The sequence below is a fragment of the Diceros bicornis genome, chromosome 31 (genome assembly GCF_020826845.1).
Source record: "Diceros bicornis minor isolate mBicDic1 chromosome 31, mDicBic1.mat.cur, whole genome shotgun sequence".
Taxonomy (NCBI): domain Eukaryota; kingdom Metazoa; phylum Chordata; class Mammalia; order Perissodactyla; family Rhinocerotidae; genus Diceros; species Diceros bicornis.
In genome coordinates this window covers 26,512,673-26,540,252 of record NC_080770.1, presented here as the reverse complement: position 1 = coordinate 26,540,252, position 27,580 = coordinate 26,512,673, and the positions used below count along the sequence as shown (strand labels likewise).

Sequence of the window (27,580 nt, the reverse complement as noted above, 5' to 3'; positions counted from 1 at the left end):
TGGCGGCGTAATAGTGTGGGTCGCTGGCTTGGAGAACTTAAGCGGCGGCGGTGGGGCCGGCGACGACGACGACAGCAGGAGCGGGCCCCGGGCTTGGTGCTCACCATGCCGAGCGTGGAGGAGCTTTACCGCAACTATGGCATCCTGGCCGATGCCACGGAGCAAGTGGGCCAGGTAGGTCCCCGAGCGGCCTGCAGGGCCCGGCGCTCCGCGGCCTCTCGAAGGCGCCCCGGGCCGGGCGGGCGCTGCTGCCTCGGCCTCCCGCGGGCTCCCGGCCGCCCCGGCGGGCTCGGCGGGGGGAGCCCTTCTCTGGGAGCGTGGGCTCCGGCTTCCCCGGGGAGAGCGCGCTCCCTCGCCGTGGCGTTCGCTCACCCCTCCTCTTCGGCTCCCCAGCCTTGCCCTCCCGATTTCTCTCAAGTCTTTCTCCTCCTTTTCGGTGGAGCTCAGTTTCTCGGAAGATTAGACTGAGAGTTCTCAAGAGATCAGAAATGTCTTTCTCGAGGCAAAAATCTGCTCTTCATTTAGGCAGAGTGCCTAGGGGACAGAAGTTTGTGAAAAACGGAAGAGGGGCCCTTTCGGCCAGACTGGAATGAGGGCGCACGATTTCATTCTTCGGTGCGTCTTTTGAGCGCCGACCGCGCGCCAGGCGCTGTGCGGGGCGCTAGAGTTTCAGGGTAGACTCGTGCTCTCCCGGAATGTGCGGTGATAAGCAAATAAATAAGAAAGATGGGTTCTTCTCCCCCGCCCCGTGGAAAGTGTTGTGAAGAAGGTAAAACCGGGCCGTGCGGTGTCAACGGGGAGGGGGAAGGGGGAGAGGGCAGCTTTAAATAGAGTTGCCTGGCAAGAGCTCTCTGCAGGGTTTGACCCCGACACGGTTGCAGCAGTGTTGAATTGTCCATACCAAACCGTTGCTTCTTTGTGAGTTTTCAAATACTGGAGCACTTTGAACTTGAGTTCATAAATGGGTGTGTGCGCGCGCGCGCGCGCGTGTTTTCTTAGGAAATGAACCAGGCTTTCTCGGACGTAATCCTGATCATTGTTGCTAGAAATCCCATGCCATATTTTTTTTAGTTTTTAGAACTTCACGTGATTCTTCGGCTTACCTGTCGTCTGGAGTAGAAAGTGGACGATCCTAGAGTCTAACAACATTAGCAAAGCTGTGGCAGTACCCCTCCCGCCCCCTTTTCTGGACATGTCTCATTCGGGTAGAAGCTTTCTGAGCCGAATGAAAAAAATTTTGATGTTGGAGCCTTATTTTAGCTTAATCTGGAATTGTGACTGTACCAGTTTTAAGTATCAGATGATTTTCCTTTCCTACAGATTTCCTTTTCAGTAGGGAATTTTGACATTATCAATGAGAAAGATATACTGGCAGTCTGTGGTAGATGTAGATAGTGTGTGTGTGAGGTCCGTAGTGAAGGAGAAATTTTCTACCTATTAAGACAAGGTGGGAGAAACTGGCCAATCATAGTTTGAGTTTGTTGCTGATGTTCCTGGAAAGAACTAGTAGTGAAGATATTGTCATTCACGGTGACTGAGTTGGAGAAGATTTAGCAAATAGTTTGCCTAAAATTGACTTTGTTGCCCACCAGCAGCCTGGGTGGGGTAGAAGCTAGAACAGTGATTCTCAGTCAGTTCGTAGATGGTGCTCTCCCAGAGAGGTGTGTCAGGAATCTTCTGGAGAAACTTTGAAACCGTATACATAGTGCTGTCCCGTACCCCACCCTCGTTTTTTGCTGGAGTGGAAAAAATGTTGACAGCCACTCATTTAGAGTAAGTTACGGCGAATAGAAGCCAAACTGGAATTTATATATACTGTGAATAATTGAGAGTTGCTCACATTTCTCTCTTGAGTCTTCTTTAATTATAAATCCCAGATTATATTGAGAGTTCTCTCTCAAAAGGTCAAAAATATCTTTCTCAAGGCAAAAATCTGCTATTAATTTAGAAAGAGTGTTTGGGAGACAGAAGTTTGTGGAAAACAGAGGAGGGGCCCTTTCGTGCAGCCTTTAATGAGGACCCACGATTTCTATTATTCAGTATGTTTTCTGAGTGCCTGCCGTGAACCAGACACAGTGCTGGGTGCCAGGACTGTAGCACAGTTCCCTGTAGGTGATGGGAGATCAGTACTTTCATGACACAGTAATGACAGCTGTCAAGCAACTAGTTAAGACGAAAAGACCTCTGCATAATGAAGTGTAGCGATTTGCTCAGCCTCAAACAGTGAATTCTGGGAGAACTGAAGCTGGACTAAACCATAATGCCTACTAATTCTGCTCGGTGGTGTAATACTTCTTCCTTTAGAGAAAATGCCTGAAACTGCCCACCAAAAAAAATGTGGGTCTCAGGATACCGCTTGTGAATTTTATCTAATAAAAGCAGCAGAAGGGATGCCGTTCACGTTTTTTTAAGGAGGGAAAAAAGTGTTTACCTTTTTAGTGTAGTAAGGCCTGATTTTCATGTTAACTTATGAGATTTACTGTCAAGACTTAAGTTACCTGGCAGGTACCTATCTGGACATTTCTAAGACCATATATGAGTTTCTTCATCTAGAACTTCCTTCTCTTATTTTGATTTTCACCCTTTGTCAGAGGTGAGTCCCACAGTTGCTCACATTGCTACCACTGAGGGGCGTGCCCTGTCTGCTGTTGTCAGGACTCCTTTCAGAGCAGTGCTCTCTAAATATATCAGGGTCAGGCCAGGTCATCTGAGGTTTCATCATCTCATTTCCCTCAAGCAGATGAGATCTTTCTCTTTTTGAACTCCTTGGGCACTATGTATTCGTTAAGAGTACTTCAGGTTTGTATATTATTTCATGCTAGGACTTTTCTTATTCCCTTACTAAATTATAAAGTCTTCAGGTTAAAGGTTAAAACCTTTTATTTTTTAGTTTCTCTTCTTACACTGTACCTTACCCTTCAGTAGACATTTCTTCTTCAGAGTTGAAGAAATATATTCAAAGAAGGAACAGATATAGATAGATAGATAGATAGATAGATAACCAAAAACCTGTTCAAGGATTATCTCTTATGAATGAAGAAGGGAACTTTGCTTTATACACACACTCACATTCACACACACATATGTGAACCGTGAGTGTGTATTTTCTAGTAAGCAAACTGCAGGTGATAAATTCTAAGTGAAGCGTTACCTATTACCTCAAAACCTTCTGGTCCTCTGTTGTCTTTCCTCTTGTAGCTCCTGTGTCACACCTACTTACTCAGCACCCCCAGCCCCCGCCTCTGCTCCTTCATGTCTCCTTCTTCTGCTGTGTGTGCCTTTACCTCCCTAACCCCTTTTTCCACTCTGCCCGGGGCTCCCAACTAGCCGTAATAGAGCAAGCTGTGGCCCACCATTATTTTACATTTTGTTTCACATTTTTATGAATTTACTTAATTTTAAAATGTAGATACTTAATTTTATATTATGTAGTCAAAATTTTTTAAAATTTAAGAAGCTTGAAGGGGCTGTGGCAGTTAGGCTGATCTAAGATTAGATCGATATAATGCCTATGCTTTGATTTCTCCTGTGTTCTTTCATACAGGAGTGCACTGGCTCTTCAGGGTGGGAGAGTGTAGGCTTTACTGACACAATTTGTAAAATAGCCTTCGTTTGGTACCTTTCTTTGTATGGTTAAGCTAATCTCACAGACCAAGTTCATAATCCCCCAAAAATATGTAGAAGTGTTAACAACTTACTTTAGTATTAAATACAAACCAGATTTATTAATTGAGCTTGTGGAAGAAAGTAATAATATAGCTTAACTTACTCATTTTCTTTTTATGTCATTCTTGAGAAATATGTTTGTTGAAATTACATCCTTTCTTTTCTAAAATAATGCATTATTTCTTAGAGGCTGTATCCTGGACCCAAACATGGCTTTACCTGGTACATCACTGACCACTTATGCATATTGATTGTGTTTTGACAATCAGTATCACAGATTTTTTTTCCTTTAGAATGTGTCTGCTGAATGTGGATTAAATTCTAGCTGACTTTTTTTGTGTGTGAGGAGGATTGGCCCTGAGCTAACATCTCTTGCCAGTCTTCCTCTTTTTGCTTAAGGAAGATTGTCGCTGAGCTAACATCTGTGCCGATCTTCCTCTGTTTTTCATATGTGGGACGCCGCCACAGCGTGGCTTGATGAGCAGTGTGTAGGTCCACGCCTGGGATCCAAACCCGCAAATCCCGGGCCACCGAAGCAGAGTGCACGAACCTAACCACTGGGCAAGTGGGCCGGCCCCCTAGCTGACTTTATACTTGAAAATATCTTAGGGATTTCTTTAGAGTTTGCTGTTTTAATTAGATATTAAAAGCACACAAAAATACACAGTCTTAGATATGCATTAAAGGTATTTACAATTAAAGCTTCTTGTTAGGATCACAAATTTATCTATCAGTTGAGCTATACAACTATATTGAAGGAGGAAAAACAAGCAGTGCTGTGTAGTATTTGGAATATTTTATTGTGGTTACAGTCCTACCTGTCACTAAATCACTGTGATCACTGAAAATACCACTTATATCTTGTTTCCTACTTTGAAAAGCAGAAGTAATAACTACTTTAAGGAGATTCAGTAAAAAGTCTAGTCCCTATGCTACAGTTAGAAGACAGATCATTCAAAGAGCTGGCAAAGAAGAATATCATTTTATTTTGCATTATAAAGGGCACTTAGTTGAAGTCTGTTAGTAATGTCTGAAATGATTTGATAAAACTGTTGCCTACCAGTGTAGAATCTTTGATTTCTAGTTTGAATATGTTAAAACATCTTAACTTTCCAAAGGGCCTGCTGTGTTTGGGATGCTACATCCCAGTTTATATGCCTGTGTGGAGCCTGTATTTAGGACTCAGATTTTACCTTTGACAGACCAGATCTGGCAAGCTTTTCTTTCTCTCCTCCTTTGTTAATTCAGATCTCAGAACATGAGTTTGAAAGATTCCAATTTGAAAAGCTTGAGGGGACCGTCCCGGTGGTGTAGTGGTTAAGTTTGCATGTTCCACTTTGGCGGCCCAGGGTTCGCAGGTTCGGATCCCTGGGGACGAACCTACGCACTACACATTAAACCATGCTGTGGCGGCGGCCCCTACAAAATAGAGGAAGATGGGCACGGATCTTAGCTCAGAGCTAATCTTCCTCAGGAAAAAGAGGAAGATTGGCAACGGATGTTAGCTCAGGGCCAATCTTCCTCACCAAAAAAAAAAAGCTTTGTATTGGGCACAAATCCTGACTGTAGCGCCTGTCAGAACTATGTTCAGGTCCTAGATCTGCTGCTGAACTCTGAGCCTCAGTTTTTCTCATCTGAAAAGTAGGGATAGTAGTCACACCTAACTCACAGGATTATTGTGAGGTACGTACACAAGGCATTACTCAGTCCCTGGTAGGCTTTCAATAAATGTTGGGAATGATTCCTTTTTATTCTATTCCAGATTTTTTTTTTCTTGGCAGGGGGATGAGTTGTTTCAAGCAGGGATTCTTCATTTAATTTTAGACATTCTAAGGAGTTTCTTCAAAAGGCTTTATAAGCAAAGCTTTAAGTTTGAGTTAAAGGAAATTGGATTGTAATACTCTACAAAAAGGATGTCAGAACTGTTCAAGACTTCAATTTTATGAAGTCTGTCTAGAAGTTGTGAGGCAAACCACAGGAATGTAAAGTGGTAGAGAAGTCAGCTATGATTTTTCGAACCTTTACACTAAAAAGTGTATAATATACTTTTGAAGTTATAATTCCTGAAGACTGATTTTGTGTCTGCATTTCATGAGGAAGCTAACCTTAGTCACAGAAGTTTCTGTTATTTAGGAATAGGTGTTATGTTGAAGAAATTAAAAGGAGTTGTTATTAATCAGTTGATGGAAATTATTTCTTAGAACTAATTTTTACAATTTGTTTTTTAGGTAGGTTGGCAGTATATGAACTTTTAAGGTAATCCAGTAATTATGCAGGTTATATTAAAATCTGTACCATTAAAAGATCTAATTGTGATGGTAGCCTTTTGATACATAGAACATTTTATTTCTGGTTATAAAAAAAAAGGAATCTGCTTAATTGAGATCCTCCTGTACCTAAATAACTTTACATCCCGCTTTATTTTTTTCACTTAACATAGTATTGTCCATGAAAAGAATTGTTATAAAACTAAATTTTTGGTTATTCTGTAATCCATTGGATGTTTATTAGTCATTCCCCTCTTGGTGGCATGAAGTAAGCTCGCATATCTAAAGCACTTAGCGCATCGCCTTATATGGAGTGAAGAGTATGCTCTGTACATGATTGGGATCGTTATCATCATGTTTAAGGTTTTCCAGTAATTAAAAGTTTTATCCGTATGTCCAAACACAAGATGTATCTATAGTCTCGATATTTGTTATTGTTGTTTGCCAGCTTGATCATTGTCATTTAATAAAAGGACTGTTTTGGAGGCAAGTGTGTAAGGGGGATTGAGAACTTGTTAACTCTTACAGTATGAGTGTCTGAGGGAGAGCACTTCTGAATTTCTCTTGAAAAGGAAACAAATGAGCAATGAATATATTATTCTAGTAAAAAGTTAAATATGTGACGTTAGAATCTGTCCTAGGGCCAGCCCCGTGGCTTAGCGGTTAAGTGCGCGCGCTCCGCTACTGGCGGCCCGGGTTCCGATCCTGGGCGCGCACCAACGCACCGCTTCTCGGGCCATGCTGAGGCTGCGTCCCACATACAGCAACTAGAAAGATGTGCAACTATGACATACAACTATCTGCTGGGGCTTTGGGGAGAAAAAAGGAGGAGGATTGGCAATGGATGTTAGCTCAGGGCCCGTCTTCCTCAGCAAAAAGAGGAGGATTAGCACGGATGTTAGCTCAGGGCTGATCTTCCTCACCAAAAAAAAAATAAAAAAGAATCTGTCCTAATCTGAAACTGGCTGGCTATATAGAATGAATTACCATTTTCATATCCTAAGATATGAGGCAAAATAAAGTTTCCTGACCTTCCTGGTATTGCTTAATTTCAGGAATGTATTTGCTCCACCCTCTTCAAGGTGCTAGTTGGAAACAAATATATTTAAGTAAATGTAACACAGTTCTTTGAGAATTCTATGCTATTCATTACAGTTTTTTAAGCATGATACAATCACAAGGCTAGGGTCAGTAATCACTAGAATAAAGAAGTGTTGGTACAGCAACAAACTTATTTGCTCTTTCCACTTAAAATTAGAGTCATCCTTCTCTCTTCCCCAACTCACAAATAAGGCACAGGGGGCAGGGGCAGATGGTAGCAAGGTAGGTGTCCAATTGAAGCAGTAAAGCTCCAAAAATAAGTCCGATTTCTTAGCCTATGTAAAATTTTACTAATGTAAAGCAGACTTTAACAAGTTTATTTTGCTTCCCATCCTTCAAAATTGTGTTTCTTTTCTGCTTTATTCTTTCTTTCAGCATAAAGAGGCCTATCAAGTGATATTGGATGGTGTGAAAGGTGGTACCAAGGAAAAAAGATTAGCAGCTCAGTTTATTCCGAAATTCTTTAAGCATTTTCCAGAATTGGCTGATTCTGCTATCAATGCACAGTTAGACCTCTGTGAGGACGAAGACGTATCAGTAAGTTTATGATTCACGCTTTTCCCCAAGCTTTCAGATGTTTCTCTTGCCGTTTTCAGACATTTTTTGTGTGTAGCTGATGTAATTGAAGTACCAGTCATATCCGTGCACGATAAAATACTGCAGTATGGTCTGGCGTGATGTCATACCGGGGCTTAAATCTACATTTGGGAAAGTGGGTTAGTTCTTTCACCACGTTTCAACTGTGAAAAATGCATAGAATCACAAATTACTTTGTTTTACTTATCTGTTATCCGATGTTAAAAACAGGTGGTGGCTCATATCTTTTTCATAAATTGTTATACATTGTGCATATGAAATTAGACTAATGTAGGTTTTCAGTCAGTTTATGCTTGCTTAAATATTTAAAATATTAATAGTATTACATCATAAGATATAGTTTTAACACCTCTAAATATTTTGCATAACAAAAATAATTGATCTGTGTAATAATTGTATGTGATTACTAGAATAAGAAGAAATGGATTTTCCTTGGAACAGAATTAACTGTTAGCATTTCTGGCTGCTGATACAGGTTCCTAAGAATGTTCACCTATTAGCTCCTGACTTTTCAAGTGAAATTAGTGAATCACCAACATTTCATCCAGAATTGCTAGATATAACTCCTATATATTTTTATGTTAAACTAAATAAGCCAAGACCACGCATTTGAAATTAAGTACACAGAATATATTCAGAAACGTTGTGTTAACTAGTCAATACTGAAAATTCTGAAGTAAATAGTTAGATATGATATTGCCACTATAGCCATTCTTACCCTTAAGAATGTACTGCACTGTATTGTGTGCCCAAAGGTAGTCAAAACCCAACAGTTGTGTATAATCAGTTACAAACCATTGTGTATAGTCTCAAATCCGTCTGTTCCAGTCAGATAATTGTATTTAATGTCCTTTTCCACCACATTTTGTTTTAGTTATTCTGTGAAGCTTGAATATTAAATTGGAGCAAATTATGTCTAAAAGTGCTAGAAATCTCATATTTTTGTGAATTATGCCCCTCATTATGGTTTTTCTGTGGTTTTGGTTTCTTTGAAGATTGGGGTTGTTGTTTCTATTGATGACAGTATTTGACTAATTTTTGTTTGAAATCATATTCAGATTCGACGGCAAGCAATTAAAGAGCTGCCTCAGTTTGCCACTGGAGAAAATCTTCCCCGAGTGGCAGATATACTAACCCAACTTTTACAGACAGGTAAGGAATTTTATTATTACCGTTTTAGCTAAATATAACTTCTCTCTGAAATAGTGACTCTGTTTTTGGCTATTTTTTGGCTGAAGGTGCTACCTCTGATAGATTAAAATTCTTTTTCTCATTCAGTAGTTTGAAGCTTAATGACTTGTGATTATCTAATTCTTTGTGTTGTTTTGTTTTTAATTCTGTTTATGAAGATATAATTACTGGATTCTTTGGGGAATTTTGAAGTATCGTGATTTCCCTATAACCCCCACCCCAAATTCCCTGTAGTTTCTTAATTGTACCATCTTAACATAAAAAAGCTTTCCAGGTATGCCAGATCAGGTTCTCCACCCTTAAAAAGAAGATGTATTTTCTTGGTACTTGAGAGAAATGCTTAGTTATATGTCTCTCTCAATGTAATCTTTGAGCAACTATGTTGAATCAAGTTTGAAAATGAAGCAGATGATATTTTTCATTTATTTTATACGTTATACCACTTTTTCTCTACCCAGATGACTCTGCAGAATTTAACTTAGTGAACAACGCCCTGTTAAGTATATTTAAGATGGATGCAAAAGGTAAGACCATTTCTTGTTCTGAATTGTGTTTGATGTCTTAAAAAATTGGGGAGCTTGGTGTTACTCAATAAGGATAAAGTCTGGGATTCACCCAGAGATCTATTTCATAAAAATTCTAAATGTTCTTAAAAAAACTGCTCAAGATATTTGTGACTTGAAAAACCAGTAGAAATAATTGCAAAAACAGATCAAACTTTTCCATTGGAAATGTGCTGGAAAAACTCCCTTTGCCACATTAAAGAAATTCTTCCAAAATACCTGGGTTTATTTATTATTAATGTAGAAAAGCAAAGTCATGCTCAAGCTGATTCTGAATCCATGACAAAGCATGTGATCACTCTCATAGCTGGGGCTGTAAAAATTTCAAACTGATTTAACCAGTATCAGTGATATTCAGGATGTTTATTAACTCACTTGAAAAGAAATACTATAAATTGAGTTAAATTGAAAAACTTCATTCCAATACAGAATTGACTTGCTACACACAATTCTTGTTTTATAGGGACTTTAGGTGGCCTGTTCAGCCAAATACTTCAAGGAGAGGACATTGTTAGAGAACGAGCAATCAAATTCCTTTCTACAAAACTGAAGACTTTACCAGATGAAGTCTTAACAAAGGAAGTAGAGGAACTTATACTAACTGAATCTAAAAAGGTAAGCTTCAGTCATCATTTCATGGAACTTCTCTAAAGCAAGAGAACATATTTGAAATTAGCAATATTCGTCAATGCTCTGTATAGCTTGTGTATAAAATGGTATATCCCATTAGAACCACCATAGAACTTCAAGCTTATATTGTATTTTGCACTTTGGTGACTTGTAATGTCGAATCAATGTTTTAATTTAAAGGGATGTGATCACATTTAAATCCTTTGTGGTGTTATCCTCAAAATTTCTGCATTCTTCAGGACTCTGTACAGATCATTTCCTTCAGGAAATTTTACCGAATTCCCCACCCCTCTCCCCAATTTTAAGATATTCTCCCATAGTATTCTGGATCACTCCAAAATGAAAATGAATCACATTGAAATGACCTATTTTCTCATCCTACCCCATGACACTGTAAGCTCAAGAGACCATGCTTGCTTGTCTGTGCTCCCCGCATCTAGCATAGTTACAGATGCCAAGATTCGCAAGGTGTGTCACAATTAACTTTTTACTCATAAAGTGCCAAAGTTTGGGAATAATTTACTTTTTTTTATATGTTCAGGAAAATTCAAAATTTTCTCCAATAGCACCACTGATAAGGTTTCTTCAGTGAGAGGAAAAGGAGCAGCTCCCCAGCTGGGAATATCAGCCTACTTTACCTGTGCCCCAGCCAGTACTCTGGTGGAGTATGCCATGATGGCTTGCTCCTTTGGTCAGTGAACAGAACAGCTTAGAGCTGCAGATATGGAGCACTTAAAATAAGACTTGCATGGTTTCCTATTTTACATACAATTACCATATTAATGTGAATGAGGCTGCTTTTAAATATAGGGAACTTAAGCTGATTTAACAGTTTGCTACAGAATTTCTCAGTCTTTTTTGCTGTCACCCCCTGAATAGCCTTTTTAGATGCTTTTTTCCTTAGCCACTCTCCCATGAAATTTTAGTGCCGCAGATGTACTCTGTCTCTGTTTATGTACTGTATATATATCTTTGCTTTATACATAAAAAAAAGAGTAAAATTTTCCAAGAAGCAAATTTCTCCCCTTTGGAGACAATATATCTCCCCATTAACAATGCATGGTTTACTGTGAACCTAAAAGTTGTGTTCTCATCAGTATTTCAGAAACATTAATAGCAAACTGACTTTAGTAACTGAAATAATTTGCTAGAGTGTTTCAATATTGATCTTTCTTTCCCATTCAGGTGATAAAGATACTGTTATGCTGAACTGTCTCTTTCCAGGTCCTGGAAGATGTGACTGGTGAAGAATTTGTCTTGTTCATGAAGATACTGTCTGGGTTAAAAAGCTTACAGACAGTGAGTGGAAGACAGCAACTCGTAGAGTTGGTGGCTGAACAGGCAGACCTAGAACAAACCTTCAATCCCTCAGACCCGGACTGTGTGGACAGGCTATTACAGTGCACTCGGCAGGCGGTACCCCTCTTCTCTGTGAGCTCTTTGTTTTACATAGCTGAGATTTTAATAACTCTGTTAGCTTCTCTTTTTATAAATATTCAGTTGAACATTCTCCTCAAACCTTTGCATAAAAGCGTTAACACACTGGGGCCAGCTCCGTGGCTTAGCAGTTAAGTGTGCGTGTTCCGCTGCTGGCAGCCCGGGTTCGGATCCCGGACACGCACCGATGCACCGCTTGTCAGGCCATGCTGTGGTGGTGTCCCATATAAAGTGGAGGAAGATGGGCACGGATGTTAGCTCAGGGCCAGTCTTCCTCAGCAAAATGAGGAGGATTAGCATGGATGTTAGCTCAGGGCTGATCTTCCTCACAAAAAAAAAAAAGCGTTAACACAATAGAGTGAATATTTACTTTTTGGAGGCCTGGATGGGGTTAGTTAGAGCCCAAAGCTGCAAGAAAATTTTTTAAAGTCTTGCTTAGAGACTTTTAAAAATTTTTGAGAATTTTGCATCATAGTTTGTAGTTTGGCCGAGTTTCTAAAACACTTGGTTTAGTAATTTAACTTTTTTTTCTTAAATTTTCTAACAGAAAATTTCTAGGTAAATATGCTCTTTATCTCTGGCTGTTTGCTTCCTCTGGCCATGAGGCTTCTGGGGATGTGCATAGCATAGTTTGAAAAATACAGTTTAAAGGAGCTATCATTTTTCAGAAATGTACAGTCAGAAATTCAACACTAAAATTTCCCCCAAAATTTGACCTGAGAATCAAGGAAGAGTTCAAAGATGTATAGATGCCCTAATGCTCCAGATTACTTTGCAACAAAATATATATTGTCTGTTGAGGTTATTTCTGGGGTGCTCTGGGGTATGCACTATATTGTATTTGTAGCCACAGTACTTGATGCTGTGGTGCTCAGTTAGCATTTGTTGAGTGACATTCTACTATTATATTTGAGAGAATATTTCTTTTTTTTTTTTGACAACTCAGTGTTCTTTGGATTTTTACAGAAAAATGTGCATTCCACAAGGTTTGTGACTTATTTCTGTGAGCAGGTTCTCCCTAACCTCAGTTCCTTGACTACCCCAGTGGAAGGTCTCGATATACAGTTGGAGGTAAGAAAATTTCTGCTTTTAGCACTGAAAAGGCATTCTCGTATTTTAACGTAAATGTAAACTGCTAACTTAGATCTGATGGTAATGGCTAGCTAGTAATCTGTCCCAGGATCAATTGCATAGGAGTGCTTTATGGAGTCAATGAAAGTTTGCTGCAATGGGAAAGCACTGCCTGTAGTTTTCATTATAGTCAGTCTCTACCTCTGTAGCCTTAATACTAAGGTGTTTAATTCATGAAAGTTCCCATTTCTTTGTCTGTTGGAGTCAGGTTTAAATTGGATTAACATAAAATATCCTTCATCCCTTCTCCAATAGAATTGACTACTCTCTGTCTCCTTAGTATCTCAACTGTAATGTACATATACATGTTTTCCACAGCATGTGTAATACTTTACATTTATTTCTTTCTCCACATTTAACCTGATTCATCTCTTTAACCCCAGAATCTAGTGCGGAGCCTGATTCTGAAAGGCACTTAATAATGATTGCTGAATTGAACTGAAATATGGAAATGTATGTTCCATTTCCCTCATAGGTCTTTGGGATGGAGAAGAGTCTCGATGTACACTGACACTGTAGTTTGAAGTTTGCTTCAATTGTCCTGGGTTTGTCTTACCAGACTGGGATTGAGTAAAGCAGAGATGAACCTCAAGAATAGTGGCAATTACCAATATTTTGAGTTAGTAGCCAGAGACTAAATTTAATAGCAAATGAGGCCCACCCTAAGTGTTAGTAAATAATTCTTTGCTGTTAAGAGTTTTTCCTCAGTGTCTCTTCATAGTACATTATTAACGTGTAGCAGGAAGTGTCATGTGCATTCTTTTCCTTACTTCTCCTCACAGATATATTGAGTCATAAGATTTGGGTTTTAGGGTCTGCCCTGCCGCTCACATGCATTGCGACTTGTCACATAATCTCTCTGACCTTCAGTTTCCTCAACAGTAAAATATAGGCCTGCATCTCTGAATTCTTTTTCCAGTTCAAACATTATGATTCCTTAGAAACAAAATTGAAAAATAAGCGGTCTTAAATAGTTATTTAGAATCATTCTTACTTTACAGCCCTTGCTCATTCAAAAAAATACTACTAATAACAGTGAATTGTATGTTTTAGGTATTGAAACTGTTGGCAGAGATGAGTTCATTTTGTGGTGACATGGAAAAGCTAGAAACAAATTTAAGGAAACTGTTTGATAAGTTATTGGTAAGAGCTCTCTTTTCTTTCTTTATGGCATAGTCAGTGGATAGCCCCAAAGTCCAATAGTGTAGTATTAATTTTAGGTTATAGAGAACCAGCTTTAGAAATTTAGATTAGATAATAATTCTAGCAAGTATTGTTAGTTGCTCAGGCCGTGTGTTGTCTGCTTTTTTAAAAAAAAATCTTTTAATCTCTGGCATTTCTTCTGTTGATGCTTTGCATAAAATATAATAGAGGATTTATATAGTAGGTCTTTCTGCTTTTCCTTTATCAAAATATTTTTTGCATTTGCTCCAGGTCACCATCCAGGTGCTTCCCAAGGCCAAGTAGCTTTAGCAACCAGGAAATAAAGTCGTTTAAGTCATAATTGTGGAGAAAATAGGCCATCTAATAAAAATCATTATCAGCATTACCAAGTGATTTTCTAGTTGGATGTGAGCAGTTGTGTAAGTGACATAGTGATAGGCATTAGGCCTGTAGCATGAATTGAGTCATCCAACATCTGGTGCTCTTCCAGACCTGTATTACCTACTGGGCTGTTGTAACATTGATATGGAATGCCTGTGGCAGTACTTTGAATGTAAAGAGACTCAATGCTTAAAAAATATGGACTAATGTTCAGAAAAGATTTTTGGAGTTAGAATAATGTAGTGCTTAAGAGCATCAGCTTTTGATGTCCAACCTAGATTGAATCCTGACTCTTGGCTTACTCTTTCACCACGTAAGAGTTGCCTAAGCTCTCAGAACTTCAGTTCCTTCATCTGTGTAAGTGCTTAATAAATGTTAGCTACTTTTATCATCAGTAATAGTAGTAGCAGCTGTAACATAGGTTAATATGGCAAGTTGACAGGCTAGATCATTGATACAATAGGTAAAAGGGATATCTTACCTAAAATTCTGATCTTGATAGTTTTTAATGCTTCAGGTCTTAGAAGCATGCCCTGTAATTACTTGAATATATGTTTATAATTAGAGTATTTAGAGCAGATTGCAAATATCTCTGTATTTTCATCTCTTAGGAGTACATGCCTCTCCCTCCAGAAGAAGCAGAAAATGGGGAGAATGCTGGTAATGAAGAACCCAAGCTACAGTTCAGTTATGTGGAATGTTTGCTGTATAGTTTTCACCAGCTGGGCCGAAAACTTCCAGATTTCTTAACGGCCAAACTGAACGCAGAAAAGCTCAAAGATTTCAAAATCAGGTGATGTATGATTGAAGTGGCCCAATCCTTGGCAAAGGTGATGGCTGTCTTGAGGCCCCCTGGGTTTTGTTTTCGTTTTACGAGAACTTTCTCTCCACCTTGCCTTACCCCAGTGGAACAGAATGGAAGATTCACAGAACAGGAATGTATATAAACATACGATAGCTGTGGCATAACAAATCCACGGAGGAGAAGGAACTTTTTAAAATGGACCCAGGCTCTCCTCATTTGCATTATGATCTTGGGCAGGTCCCCTCACCTCTCTAACCACCTCCTTCCATATTTTCCTCAGTTGTGAAATGATCATAGTACCTGCCTCACAGAGTTGTGAGAATTAAATGAGACAATGAGTGCAAAGCTTGGAGCGCAATGCCTGGCACATAGTGGGTACTCAGTAAACTGTAGCTGCTATTGTAGTGTTGCTGGAGGAGCAGCACTGGGGAAGTCTGCATAAGTGGTTTTCATGAAGACACTTTGTATTGAATCATTCCATTAACAAATTCACATCTTAAATTTTGGAATGCTTGGCCACTGTATTATCTGTTTCTGTCCTCTATTCTTTGATAAGACAGAGATACTTGGTGAAGCATTTGCTCAGAAGCAGGCAACTTAAGAAATCACTCTAAAAATGAAAAAAAAACGAAGCCACATTGTGAAGCAGAATTCCTAGAAGTCAGCAGGATGGAGTTATGGTACCTCCTTTAGTCACATATTACCTGGGAACAAACTTGAAGAAGAGATTACTCAGGACCCTTTGAGATTTAGATAAATTTATAATAAATTCTCAAATCTGCAATTTTGTTTTATTTTTAACTGGACCCTGAGGTACAAATAGTCAAACACTGTCCCTTGTTAGCAGGTAAACAAATGGAGATTAAGTGACTTGTCTAAGGTCACTTGACCTTCAGTTGGCCAGTGGAAGGCTAGACACGAGGCCACCTGATTCTAGTCCATGGCTCCTGGATGTTTCACTCTGATGTAGACACGTGTCTTGCAGATTAACTTAACAAGCTTCCTTAGCACAGTGCTACAAGTCTTTCTCCTGCCAGGTTGAGTACAGACTTATTCTCATTTTTGGTAAAGGAAAACTGCTTTTACTTGTTTATGTATCTCTTGTGATCATGCAATGATAATTTTAAAAATATGACCTCAAAAAAATTACTCTTTATTGGTAAAGATCATTTAGCTATAGTAGAAGATTCTTTGAGTTTAGAAACAAAGTTGATGGGCCGGCCCCGTGGCTTAGCGGTTAAGTGCGCATGCGCTCTGCTGCTGGCGGCCCGGGTTCGGATCCTGGGCGCGCACCGACGCACCGCTTCTCTGGCCATGCTGAGGCCGCGTCCCACATACAGCAACTAGAAGGATGTAGCTATGACCTGCAACTATCTGCTGGGGCTTTGGGGAAAAAAATAAATAAATAAAAGTAAAAAAAAATAAAAACAAAGTTGAAGTGATGATTTGCTAATTAACAAATACTTCTTCATTTAGGCTGCAGTATTTTGCACGGGGCCTACAGGTTTATATTAGACAACTTCGCTTGGCTCTCCAGGGTAAAACGGGTGAGGCCTTAAAAACAGAAGAGGTAAGAATACTGGGTCACATCTTGTAAGGAAATTTTTATAATAGCCACCATTTATTACACATTCAGACTGAATACATACATTGAAATGTAACATTCAGCTTTATTTGAACTGGTGATACGAGTCTATATTGAAGATATAAAAGATGTTAGAAGATTGTCTGCATATTTAGTTATTTGCTAAGTTATATTTTTATCGTTGAAATGTCTTGAATGTTTTCAATGTTTGTGAATAATGTTTGTTACCAAACTTAGATGCATACCAACCTTTCACTCGGGTCTCATTAGCAGCACATTTTGTTTAAATATTTGATTGATGGTTGTGATATTTTTAATTTCACCTTTTTGAAACCCAAATATTAATTTACATTAGAAAAAAGATTAAACTGCCAATTCTATACCAAACTATATGTGTGTTTGTATTGGGATTTTGGTTTTCCCTGGTCTTGCCTATTTTGATCAGCCTTCATCCTGGTCCTAATGAAATATTTTAAGTTTTCATTTTGTCTTCCTATAACTTAAATTGATTTCTTTTAAAACAACTCCTTTGTGCACATGACCTGTCCCTTACACATTTTTCGGGTAAATTATAGATAACACTTTAAGTGTTCTAACCTGTCAGGGGAACATGAAGATGATTTGCTTTCTTTCCATCTCTATACTGGTTTAGAGTCAAGAAACAGGAGTAAGCATTATCTACAAATGTAAACCAAGGAATTCTCTAACTGTAGAAATGATTCTGAAAGAGAAGTATAATTACTCTGGTTCTATATGGGAATGGAATATGCATCATGAAAGTTATTGGCCTTTTAATTTAATTTAGTTTTCCTTTTGCAGAACAAGATTAAAGTTGTTGCATTGAAAATAACAAATAATATCAATGTTTTAATCAAGGTAAGTCTTCCTTTCTTACGCAGTCCTCCCAGCTAGCTAGAAAATTAGTGCAAGAGGTTTTCCATGTGTCTTTAGGTTTGTAATGATACTGTTTAAGAAGAGATGCCATTGCATTCTGGATGTTTGGCCTTTTAAAGCTTTATGCTTTTTATAATACTGAGTGACGTCTCTGTCGCTATTATAAAATCCTACGTCATTTTATTTATTTAAGAGTTATTGCAGAAGATACTGCAAACAAAGGGAGACATGCAAATTTTCTCCAGCCCAAAGCATTGGAGCAGAGACATTTAGACTGAGAAATTTCACTGACTTAAGTTCTGATGGTCTTAATGCTATTGTGTCCTTTTGAATGGCCAATAAAACCCTGCTTTTGCTTACACTTAGAATGGACAGTCCTATGTGGCACATGAAATGTTTTCCTGTGGTCTTTTCTGTTAACTTGTCTATGTAATAAATTGAGACCTTGGGTACTCTAGGCTATGGGGTGCCTTACCGTCAAGCCGTAAATACCCTTAAGTTCTCTGTACCGTCCCCAAGTATCTACTAGCCTAAACAAAAAGCTAATAATCTGAGAGAACAAAAAAAAATCACAACAAAGTAGCCATCATTTGTTACTACAAGTTAACAGTACTATAGCCAGATGAGAGAAAGAAATGATATTTGTAACACCTAGAGCACAAAGCCTGACAGTAACAAAATTGGGACTAGTGGTATACCTGAAAACTAATCTGGTAAAAATCCCATGGGATAATTTTTTTTATCAGAACAGGGAGGGAAGCTTTTCAGAGAAAGCAACAGTGAGACATTGAGGGATGAGTATCATATTGTCAAGTAGAAAAGTGAGAAGGCATTAAAAACAGAAGAATACTAACTCATCTCCTAGGAAAATTTTTATAATAGCAACCACTTATTTCAAATCTTAAATATAAGTAATTTCAAACAGTGAATTCATATATTAAAATGTGAGATTTGACTTTATTTGAACTGATGACATAAGTCTAAGTTGAAGATATGCTATGATGTTAAAAGCATTTTAAACTTATCAAATACATGGAGATGAGAAAGTTTCCTGTTCAGGAAACCACAGTGATTTAAAGATGCCTGTAGCAGGAAAATGTCTGGGGAAGAGTGGTGAATTGGGTCAGCAACCAGTGTGTAGGGTGACTTGACAAAAAAAATCCTGAAATCTTTTTTAAATGGGGTAGGAATGTGTGACATGATAAATTCTTTGTTTTAGGGAAATCACAAGAAAAACTTGGTGTGCTTTGGTCCGTCCTTGACATTTCTTCTCTATCTTTAATTCCTGCCTAAGCAGACTCATCTCATTCCACAGCTGACCTTCACTTCTATTTTAATGAATCTGTGAACTACCCCAGTTTCCCATTATCGTCTGAGATTTAACATGTTTAAAATGGAAGCCTTCCCCTTTCCTCTTCCTGGTGTCCTTAATTAATAATATCATCAGAGGCCGGCCCGGTGGCTTAGCGGTTAGGTGCGCACGCTCCACTACTGGCGGCCTGGGTTCGGATCCCAGGCGCGCACCGACGCACCGCTTCTCCCGCCATGCTGAGGCCGTGTCCCACATACAGCAACTAGAAGGATGTGCAACTATGACATACAACTATCTACTGGAGCTTTAGGGGCAAAAAATAAAGGAGGAGGATTGGCAATAGATGTTAGCTCAGAGCCGGTCTTCCTCAGCAAAAAGAGGAGGATTAGCATGGATGTTAGCTCAGGGCTGATCTTCCTCACAAAAAAAATAATAATACTATTATCCTATGCTAAATCACTCCAGCTAGAAACCTCAAGCATTTTTGATTCAAAGGACTTTATATTGGCTAATTCTCTACATTTATCTGGTATACTGGACTTAAGTTTTATATACTAGGAGGTAATTTTTATTAGTATATTCATTTTAACTGTGGAAAAAAACTCAATTTACTTTTGTTGAATTTTATCTGTTTATAAAAATTAGAGTAAAGCTATTAAGAAATGTTAGCCAAAATACTACTAATAAGTATGTTTAGGAATCTATTTATAGTTTTGAGGATATTATGAGGTTAGGCTATTTCAATTCCAGATTACTTTAACATTTAAATTCATCATACATTTGCATTGCCACATTTTGATAATTTGGTATTTAAATCTTCTGTGTTTTTCCCTCATTGGTAATTAATAGATATTTGAGGGGAAGGAAAACGTGATTAGCCAGGCACTTAGTTTTGTTCTAATTTTGAACACTTGATAATCTGCAAAGCAAATGCAGATTGCACCACTGTATTTTCCTTAAAGCACCTTGGTGACTGCATCTGTGTAAAAAAATATTTATTTGTTGACTTTGTTTATTAAAGTGGATAAATATTGATATTTTATCCTGGAACTTGAAATGACATTTAGAAAAAACTTGGCTGCAGTTTCTTAAGTGGTGGGGACAAAATGACATTAATGAGGTAATAGATGTAATTTGTAAACAAAATTGTCCCTGTTTACTTTTCTCTTGCAGCTTTTTTTAGCTCCTTATTTTAGTTACCACGAGAGCAAGAAGGATAAATTAAAGCTTCTTCTCCTAAAATTAATCTTTAAGATGTGTCTGCCTATTTCCTACCCTCACCAACATTTCCCACACCGCCAGATACATTAGAAATCTTGTCTAATTTTGTCTCCTCAGGACCTATTCCACATTCCTCCTTCTTATAAGAGCACAGTAACATTATCCTGGAAACCTGTACAGAAGGTTGAGATCGGGTAAGAAATATATATATAAAAGGAATTTAAGTGTTCTATTATTTATAAATATGAAAATCTGAATTCAGATGTTACATTTACTGTACAAATAGTACATTATTTAAATGATTCTTAATAAGATGTTAAAATATGACTGTTAGAAGCGTGACTTAAAATATAAAATCTAATTCCAGTATTTATAAAATAAACTGGTGTAATACTACCCTGGAATTTTCAGGTTTGTTTGTACTCCTGTGGCATAACTAGATTTTCTGACAAGTTTTACAGAATGAGTCTCTTGCGTGTAGTCTTTGAAGCTACGTGTTCCAGATTATTTTAAAGCCTTGTAAATGCCCTCTGACAGGGTCTGCATAACTATGGCATAATTAATTTGTTGACAACAGAATGTTATTTCCTTTTTTCTGATGTGACTGTCATCTTTAGGATGTCTTTTATAACCGATATGCTAAATCACAAGTGTGTTGATGGCCTCTGGTATAATAGAATGTTTTTTTATTGCTGGTCTTTCTACTGTTATAGGCAAAAGAGAGCCAATGAAGATACAACTTCTGGTTCACCACCCAAGAAGTCTCCAGCAGGACCAAAAAGGGATGCCAGGCAGATTTATAATCCTCCTAGCGGGAAATATAGCAGCAATTTGGGCAACTTTAATTATGGTGAGCGTTTCCGTTTGGGTACAAGCAATATGAGAGATTAGGCAGGAGTTCTGTTGTACTTGATTTTAATTACTGATTAGATATAGCATCATACCTCTTTCAGGTGACTTTTCTGAGTTAGCTTGGACAACTAGGGCTGTTGGAGAAACAACTTATCCCACTCCTTTCTAACCCACCCTGGTGGGCACACTGAACTGAGCATGCAACACTAAGAACTTAAAAAAGAAAAATATGAGGCCGGCCCAGTGGTGCAAGCAGTTGGGTGCGCGCACTCCGCTGCGGTGGCCCGGGGTTCACCGGTTCGGATCCCAGGTGTGCACCGACACACCGCTTGTCAAGCCATGCTGTGGCGGTATCCCATATAAAGTGGAGGAAGATGGGCATGGATCTTAGCCCAGGGCCAGTCTTCCTCAGCAAAAAGAGGAGGATTGACAGATGTTAGCTCAGGGCCGATCTTCCTCACAAAAAGAAAAATAAAGAAAAATATGCCTCTTGTATTCAGAGGAGCCAACAGAAAAAAATGAAAGGAAGTTGGCATGAACCCATCCATTCCTGGTTTTCATGTTGTAGCTTCAAGGCAAGACATTCTGTGCCTTCTCCCTCAGGGATGGATATAGCTTCTGGCTGATGTGGTGTTAATGATCCTTCTTGGACCTTGTCAGCCTACTGCTTGTCCTCCCATCTTCTTTACTACTTCAAAAGTAGTCATAGAAGTGGAGTCAGGTGGTAAAGCCTCATCTGGCAAGGAAGATGTGTCCCACTGGAGTCTCCCCCACTGCCCCAAATGCAGTCTTCCTATCAGCAGTAGCCATTAGTGCCAGGAAAGCCTCCCCCTTGTCCATTCCCTCTGAGAGCTGTGGAATGAGAAGTGAAGTTTGTTTCTCATTGACCTACATCCTCATAGATCCTTCCAAAGAAGAATGGACGAAAATATCACTGACTCAGCCCCTTCATCTTGCTTAAGAAGACAAAGTTTAAGAATAATAGCAACCACACATGCTTGTGATTGGTCTTGGTTACCAATCAGAATTAATTCTGCAGTAATTATTCTAAAAATAGTACAGTCTGAAGCATATACTCTATAATTGTTTCCAAGGTGAAAAAATTGTGACAGTAAGTAAATTCCTCCTACAATAGCTAAATTCCTCTATTATCTGAGCAAACAGATTACAGAAGGGCAATATTAGATTGTGAAATGAACCATTCTACCCCAATCAGACTCTGAGGCAACTTTAGTGTAGGAAAGAGCACTGAACTCTTTTACTTATATAATAATATGTAAATGTGCCTCTTTTCTTACTTGAAAAATAGGAATAACATAGAGCTCTTAAAAACTTCGAGTAAGAGGAAAAAAACTTGAAATAATATCTGTGAAAGCATTTTATAAATGGAAAAGATTCTGTGTTACTTCGTTGCACCAAATAATCTGTCACTCTGTCCTCTGCTACTGTATGATTTAATGTGGTATCTGTCAGAACCATTCTTAAAATCAACTATTATGTCAGGTACTGTCTTCGTTTGACTTAAATGAAAGTAATCGAGAGCTATGGCAATACATAGAGAATTGTATTCCTTTTTACTTGGGCAAGTCAGTTACTCTTGAATTTCAGTGAGGATTCTGCCCTGTGAAACTCAGTGCCTGCCTGGTAGTGAGAATCAGATGATATGATGCACGTGGAAAGGAGAGATGAAAAATGCAAAGCCTTGGATTGTATGTGATTTTTTTAAATTATTAGTGTAAAAAAAAAGAAGCGGGGGCCGGCCCGGTGGCGCAAGCGGTTGGGTGCGCGCGCTCCGCTGCGGCGGCCCGGGGTTCGCTGGTTCGGATCCCGGGCGCACACCGACGCACTGCTTTGGTGAGCCATGCTGTTGCGGCGACCCATATAAAGTGGAGGAGGATGGACACGGATGTTAGCCCAGGGCCGTCTTCCTCAGCAAAAAAAGAGGAGGATTGGCGGATGTTAGCACAGGGCTGATCTCCTCACAAAAAAAAAAAAAAAAGTGGTTTTACTCAAGATGAAAATCCAGGAGTCACAGCTTCTCTTGTTCCATAGTCATCAGTAACAGAAGGGCAAAACATGCATGCCTATTAAGTGTCTTTTGTGTCTGCTGTTACAGTACTGCAGTACTCCTACAGGGTCAGCCTTGTCATTGGGGTGCTTGCCATCAATTGAATTACAAAGCAAATGAAATTCTGATTCTTCTTGGAAAGTAGGAGCAAAATTTCTGCTAGTTTTTAAACATTTGGGTGTTGACTGTTATCAGGTTATAGCTGTTCTCACAGTAACAACTTGAGGAGTTTTCTTTCTTTCACCCATTCAGTTGAAAACAGTTCTTGGTACTACAGATGAGAATGGGTGGACCTCTCTACCTCATATTTTTTCCACCGTTTTTTTGTCCATTGCTTAGGGAACTGGCAGTGTGTCAGGCAGAAAGAAGCATGTTACATTTTTGTTCTGGGATGTCAGTGTTGGGCCTCAAAGTTGGAGGGGGAACATGCTTTCTGTTCTTAAAGTCTGTAATATGTAGATTTTGTTACCCACATTTGACAAAATCATCATCATTCCACTTCTGTATGTCAGCCAAGCTCATGCTTTGTTTTATTTTTCCAGAGAAGACTGGTTGGATGGTTTAGAAAAAAAGTCATGTACACTGAGGGGTTGGGAAATTTACTGCTTTACTAGAGAACCAGGTAGTATTAATATTACAGTGACTAGGTCTATTGCAAGTGAGCAGGTCTATTTGTGTCCTTCACCTTTTACGTTTTAGAATATCAAAACAATTTTTAAAGTATAATTTTAACTGGGAGCAGTGGTTTTTTAAGTTAGTAATGTAAGTTTGAAACCATTGAAAAGATCATGAAAGTGCAGAATGGTCCATCAGGATGGAGCCCTTCAAAAAGAAGAAAATTTGGAGATTCTTCGTACTGTAGAAATGGCTGCATCAGTTGCAGATCAAAAAGAAATAGCCAATATAGAAAAGATAACCACATTAACCTTCATACAGTGTATTTACTATACTCACTGGATATAGATGAACAACTGAGGGTAACCCAGTTCTTCATATTAAAATTGATTGAAAAACAGTTGAAAGGGGGGTGGATTTTAGTAGTCTCTTAGCTTATAGCTAATAATGATATCTGTGAGGATGTTAATTTGTTGTGTGTTGATGTTAAATTAACGGAGAAATGAAGGTTTTATAATGAGTATGGTAGGGGGAGATGTGCAGACATCTGCATAGATGAGGCTAAGTCATAAACAGTCAAAAATGCAGGAGTTACAGCCTACATAAAGGTTGCTGCACAGCTGCTGCACCGTGAATGCCCCACAGTCACTGCATCTATCGCTGGGAGCATCTTGCCCTCAGACTACATCTGATTTTCTGAATGTATTCGCTAGGGTAATAAACATGATGATTTCATTTAAGTGGTTTGCATACTGATCAACTTAGAAAAATGTGTGATGACATGAGGTGACTTCAAATCAGATCCCATTCTATTACAGATAAATTGGCTAGGCTGGGGAAAGGTCTAGTTAGTTTTCTAACTCAAGTTAGTTTTCTAACTCAGGGTTTCTGGAGGGAAAAAAAAGACATCAAAACATCATCCAAATAGGTTAACTATATTTATAGCCATAATGGCAAAAAATGGAGCGCAATACTGGAATGAGTAGGAATTTTTCAAACCTCCAACATTATGGATCAAAAATGGCAACACCAGGTTCTTTTTTATTGCTCCTCACAAGATTGCTGCAATGAGGAAGTGTGAAAGTTCATTGAAGAGATTTGCGCTCTGGAATTAGAAGTTTGAGACTCTTAATTCATTTATGTGTGATGACAAGTCCAGCCTGGCTGATAACTTCAGTTTTCTTCACTGGAAAGACTCCTTTGAGGAATATGTCTCTGGAGCTATAAAAGAGACTAACCAGTGAATCAAAGACTCATTCTACCGTGTGACACAAATGACTTGACTTTTCAACAAAAGATATGCTTAATTTACATCAGTAATCCAAACACTGTATGAATACGTATCACCTTTTTGGCAGCATTCTGAGCGGCTCACATAGCTGATAAAGCAGTAAGAAAAGCTGTCGGCATTTATATCTACATTTTTGTGTGTCCAGGTGCTTGAAACATTGTGACCAAAACAAATTGCCTGTTTGTTGCATTTGAAAGGTGTTTTTCAGTCTAGCCTAATTTTTCAAAATTGAGCATTATAGTTTAAGATATTTTGCATTTATGGCACTAACTTTTGAAGCGCAGTGGCTTTTTTGTTAATTCCATATTAAAAGAGAAATTTTTATAGTTGCATTATTTATGTTTGGTAGTGATAGGCACCAAAATAAAGAGCTAAGAAATGTAGTTATCATAACATTGTCACCTTGAAACATCTTTGTTAATGAGATACATTTAATTGAGTACTTACTGTGAATATATTTGGCATCTTGCCATATGTGCTTTGGTGTGTATGCTGCCCTGGTTTTATGTACAGATTGAATTTGTAGGTGGACTGGCAGAATACCAATGCTGTTTTTATAGAGCCTACTGCTACATTCAGAGCTACAAGCTACATTTCTTCTCTGTTTGCTGTACCATGAAGTCCTGAGCAAGACCTAAACCCTTGTTCGCTTTTTCTTAGAGCAGAGAGGAGCCTTCAGGGGAAGTAGAGGTGGCCGAGGTTGGGGAGCACGAGGAAATCGTAGTCGGGGAAGACTCTACTGAATAAGACATCACATTCTTCAGCATTGTCATGAGCTTAATATACTTAAATTCTACTACTCATTGGATGCCGGGGATGTCCCTTTAAAAGGACTGCTGCCTTCAGCTAAAAACTTAATGTTCTTTATACCTTTGTATGTATGATCTACTTTTGTAACAGACCATGGTTGTGTCCAAGGTAAAACCACAGCGATATTTTTGGATGCTTTGTCCGCAATCTTGACTTGTTTTTGCAATATCATAATTCAGACTTCATATTGTGAATCGTTTACTTTTAAACATCTTGGTAATTTGTTATTGAGAGCTACTGAAGTCTAAAATGTAGTGAAATTCAGTCCATTTCTGATAACTGGTAAAGATTATCAGTTTTGAAAAGTTACTGATTTTCCTCTCCCCTCTTATTTTTTTTTTTTTTCGCCCAATATATGGGGAAGAGTAATGGTCAATCTTAACATTTTATTTTCATTGTTTTTGAATAAAGCTGCTAGGCAATGGTGCGTGCAGCATTCTTACCTAGTGTTATAAAAGCAAAACACTTACCAGCTTTCTTAAAATGTAGAAATGACATTACATTTTTAGGAGGAAGTAAGTTGCTTTGCACTGCTTACTTAACTCTTCTCCATATGTTGTGATAGGAACTATTGAATATGGGATCTTACTATTGAATAGAAATGTGTATGTATAATATACATACATACATAAGTGCATATATGTGTGTGTGTGTATATATATATATATATATATGCATGCTGTGAAACTTGACTACACAACATAAATCATTTTTTAAAATTCCAGGAACGGGTAGTCTTTGACACGGTGATTATCCTTTTGAGGCTGAATCCATTATTGTTATCTAGGTTTTCCTCCCGGTAGTGAGGATTTTGAGTAAGTTGCACTTACATGATTATTGTTATTTAAAACTAAAAATAAACAAAGGCTGCATTTTCAAATATAAGTTTAGAGATCCCTATTGGAGAAATACAGCCAAAATATTGAATCTGATGTACATATAGGTTTCTACAGGATGTGATAGAATAATTTAGAATTCGGGGATTTAATAACCAGAGCAACCCAGGCAAAGTGACTTGATAACATGGTGTACCAATAAGTAAGGGATGCTCTCTCAGTTTGCTTTTGCCACTTTGAAGAGTTTAACTTCTCAGGTTATTAATCAATTATTGTATAAGTTAGCCAATAGAATCTTTAGGTTAAAACAACAGATGGGGGGGTTTGTGGAGTGTTTAATGTCATGGGCATTTTTATAGTAGCATAGGCCCTTTGCTCTGCATTTGAATGTTTCATATTTTTGTTCCACAGTTAATCTTCCCTCCCCAAGTTTGCTATTCAATCTGATGCCTGAATGACATTTTCTAGTAGTTGGACGTATTTTTTGAGGAATAGTTTGTGATTCCAATGCAGGTGTCTTCATTACTGTTACCTCTACATTGGGAAAAAGCAAAACCCCTTTGTTAGAATTACTGCACATGTTAATGGCAGAAATATTTTTTCAAGACTAGAATGATACAAGTGAGCAAAAGCAGTTGGTCAGCTTGACTATGGAGTGGTGGCAATAATCTCTAAACATTCCAAAAGATTATGGGCTGGACCTAAGCTCCCTTGGAATCTCAACAGACATAGGAATATGGAATTGCTATTTGAAAACTGTGACCAGGTAGTCTGGACCTCAAAGGCAGATCAGCCAGTGGCCTAAAGCCATTTCGAGTACAGAAACTGTGTTGGGACTACAGTTATATAATTTTGAACATTAAGTATAACTTTTCCTCTTTTTCTTTTTTTAAGCATATTTGTAAACTCAAAGCTGAGCAGAAGTGACCTGACTTTCTCAAGTTTGATATTGAGTTGACTGTCTTCCTTTCTTTACCACCTCATTGTTCCCCTTCCCTTTCCTAAGGCAATAGTGCACAACTTAGGTTATTTTTGCTTCAAAAATTTGAATGAGAAACTTCATGCCATGGATTTTTTTTTCTTTTTCAAGACACCTGTTTATCACTTTGTTCGATTGTAAATGTTCCCTTATGCTTTTGAAATAAATTTCCTTTTGTAATTTT

At 38.3% G+C, this 27,580-nt stretch overlaps 1 protein-coding gene across 3 annotated transcripts; it reads left to right on the top strand.

The window, feature by feature from the left end:
• Nucleotides 1–27,580, top strand: API5 (apoptosis inhibitor 5). Of its 3 annotated transcripts, none has more exons than XM_058527124.1 (14): nucleotides 1–174; nucleotides 7,410–7,571; nucleotides 8,690–8,783; nucleotides 9,281–9,346; nucleotides 9,849–10,000; nucleotides 11,240–11,446; nucleotides 12,419–12,523; nucleotides 13,637–13,726; nucleotides 14,740–14,921; nucleotides 16,410–16,503; nucleotides 17,338–17,394; nucleotides 20,063–20,139; nucleotides 20,659–20,795; nucleotides 21,700–22,545. In XM_058527124.1, the coding sequence occupies exons 1-14, from the start codon at nucleotides 106–108 to the stop codon at nucleotides 21,756–21,758; spliced, it is 1,551 nt and encodes a 516-aa protein (XP_058383107.1). In that variant the 5' UTR covers nucleotides 1–105; the 3' UTR covers nucleotides 21,759–22,545. The 3 variants fall into 3 exon arrangements, with proteins under 3 accessions (XP_058383107.1, XP_058383108.1, XP_058383106.1); XM_058527125.1 differs by lacking the exon at nucleotides 21,700–22,545 and adding an exon at nucleotides 25,437–27,580 and having other exon boundaries at nucleotides 2–174; XM_058527123.1 differs by lacking the exon at nucleotides 21,700–22,545 and adding an exon at nucleotides 25,432–27,580 and having other exon boundaries at nucleotides 2–174.

Bases quoted from the DNA above. Each gene is read 5' to 3' on its own strand.
- API5 (XM_058527123.1), top strand. From the start codon at position 106: ATGCCGAGCGTGGAGGAGCTTTACCGCAACTATGGCATCCTGGCCGAT. The intron at 7,572-8,689 runs GTAAGTTTATGA...AATCATATTCAG, and splicing joins GTGAGGACGAAGACGTATCA to ATTCGACGGCAAGCAATTAA. The intron at 17,395-20,062 runs GTAAGTCTTCCT...TTGTCTCCTCAG, and splicing joins ATATCAATGTTTTAATCAAG to GACCTATTCCACATTCCTCC.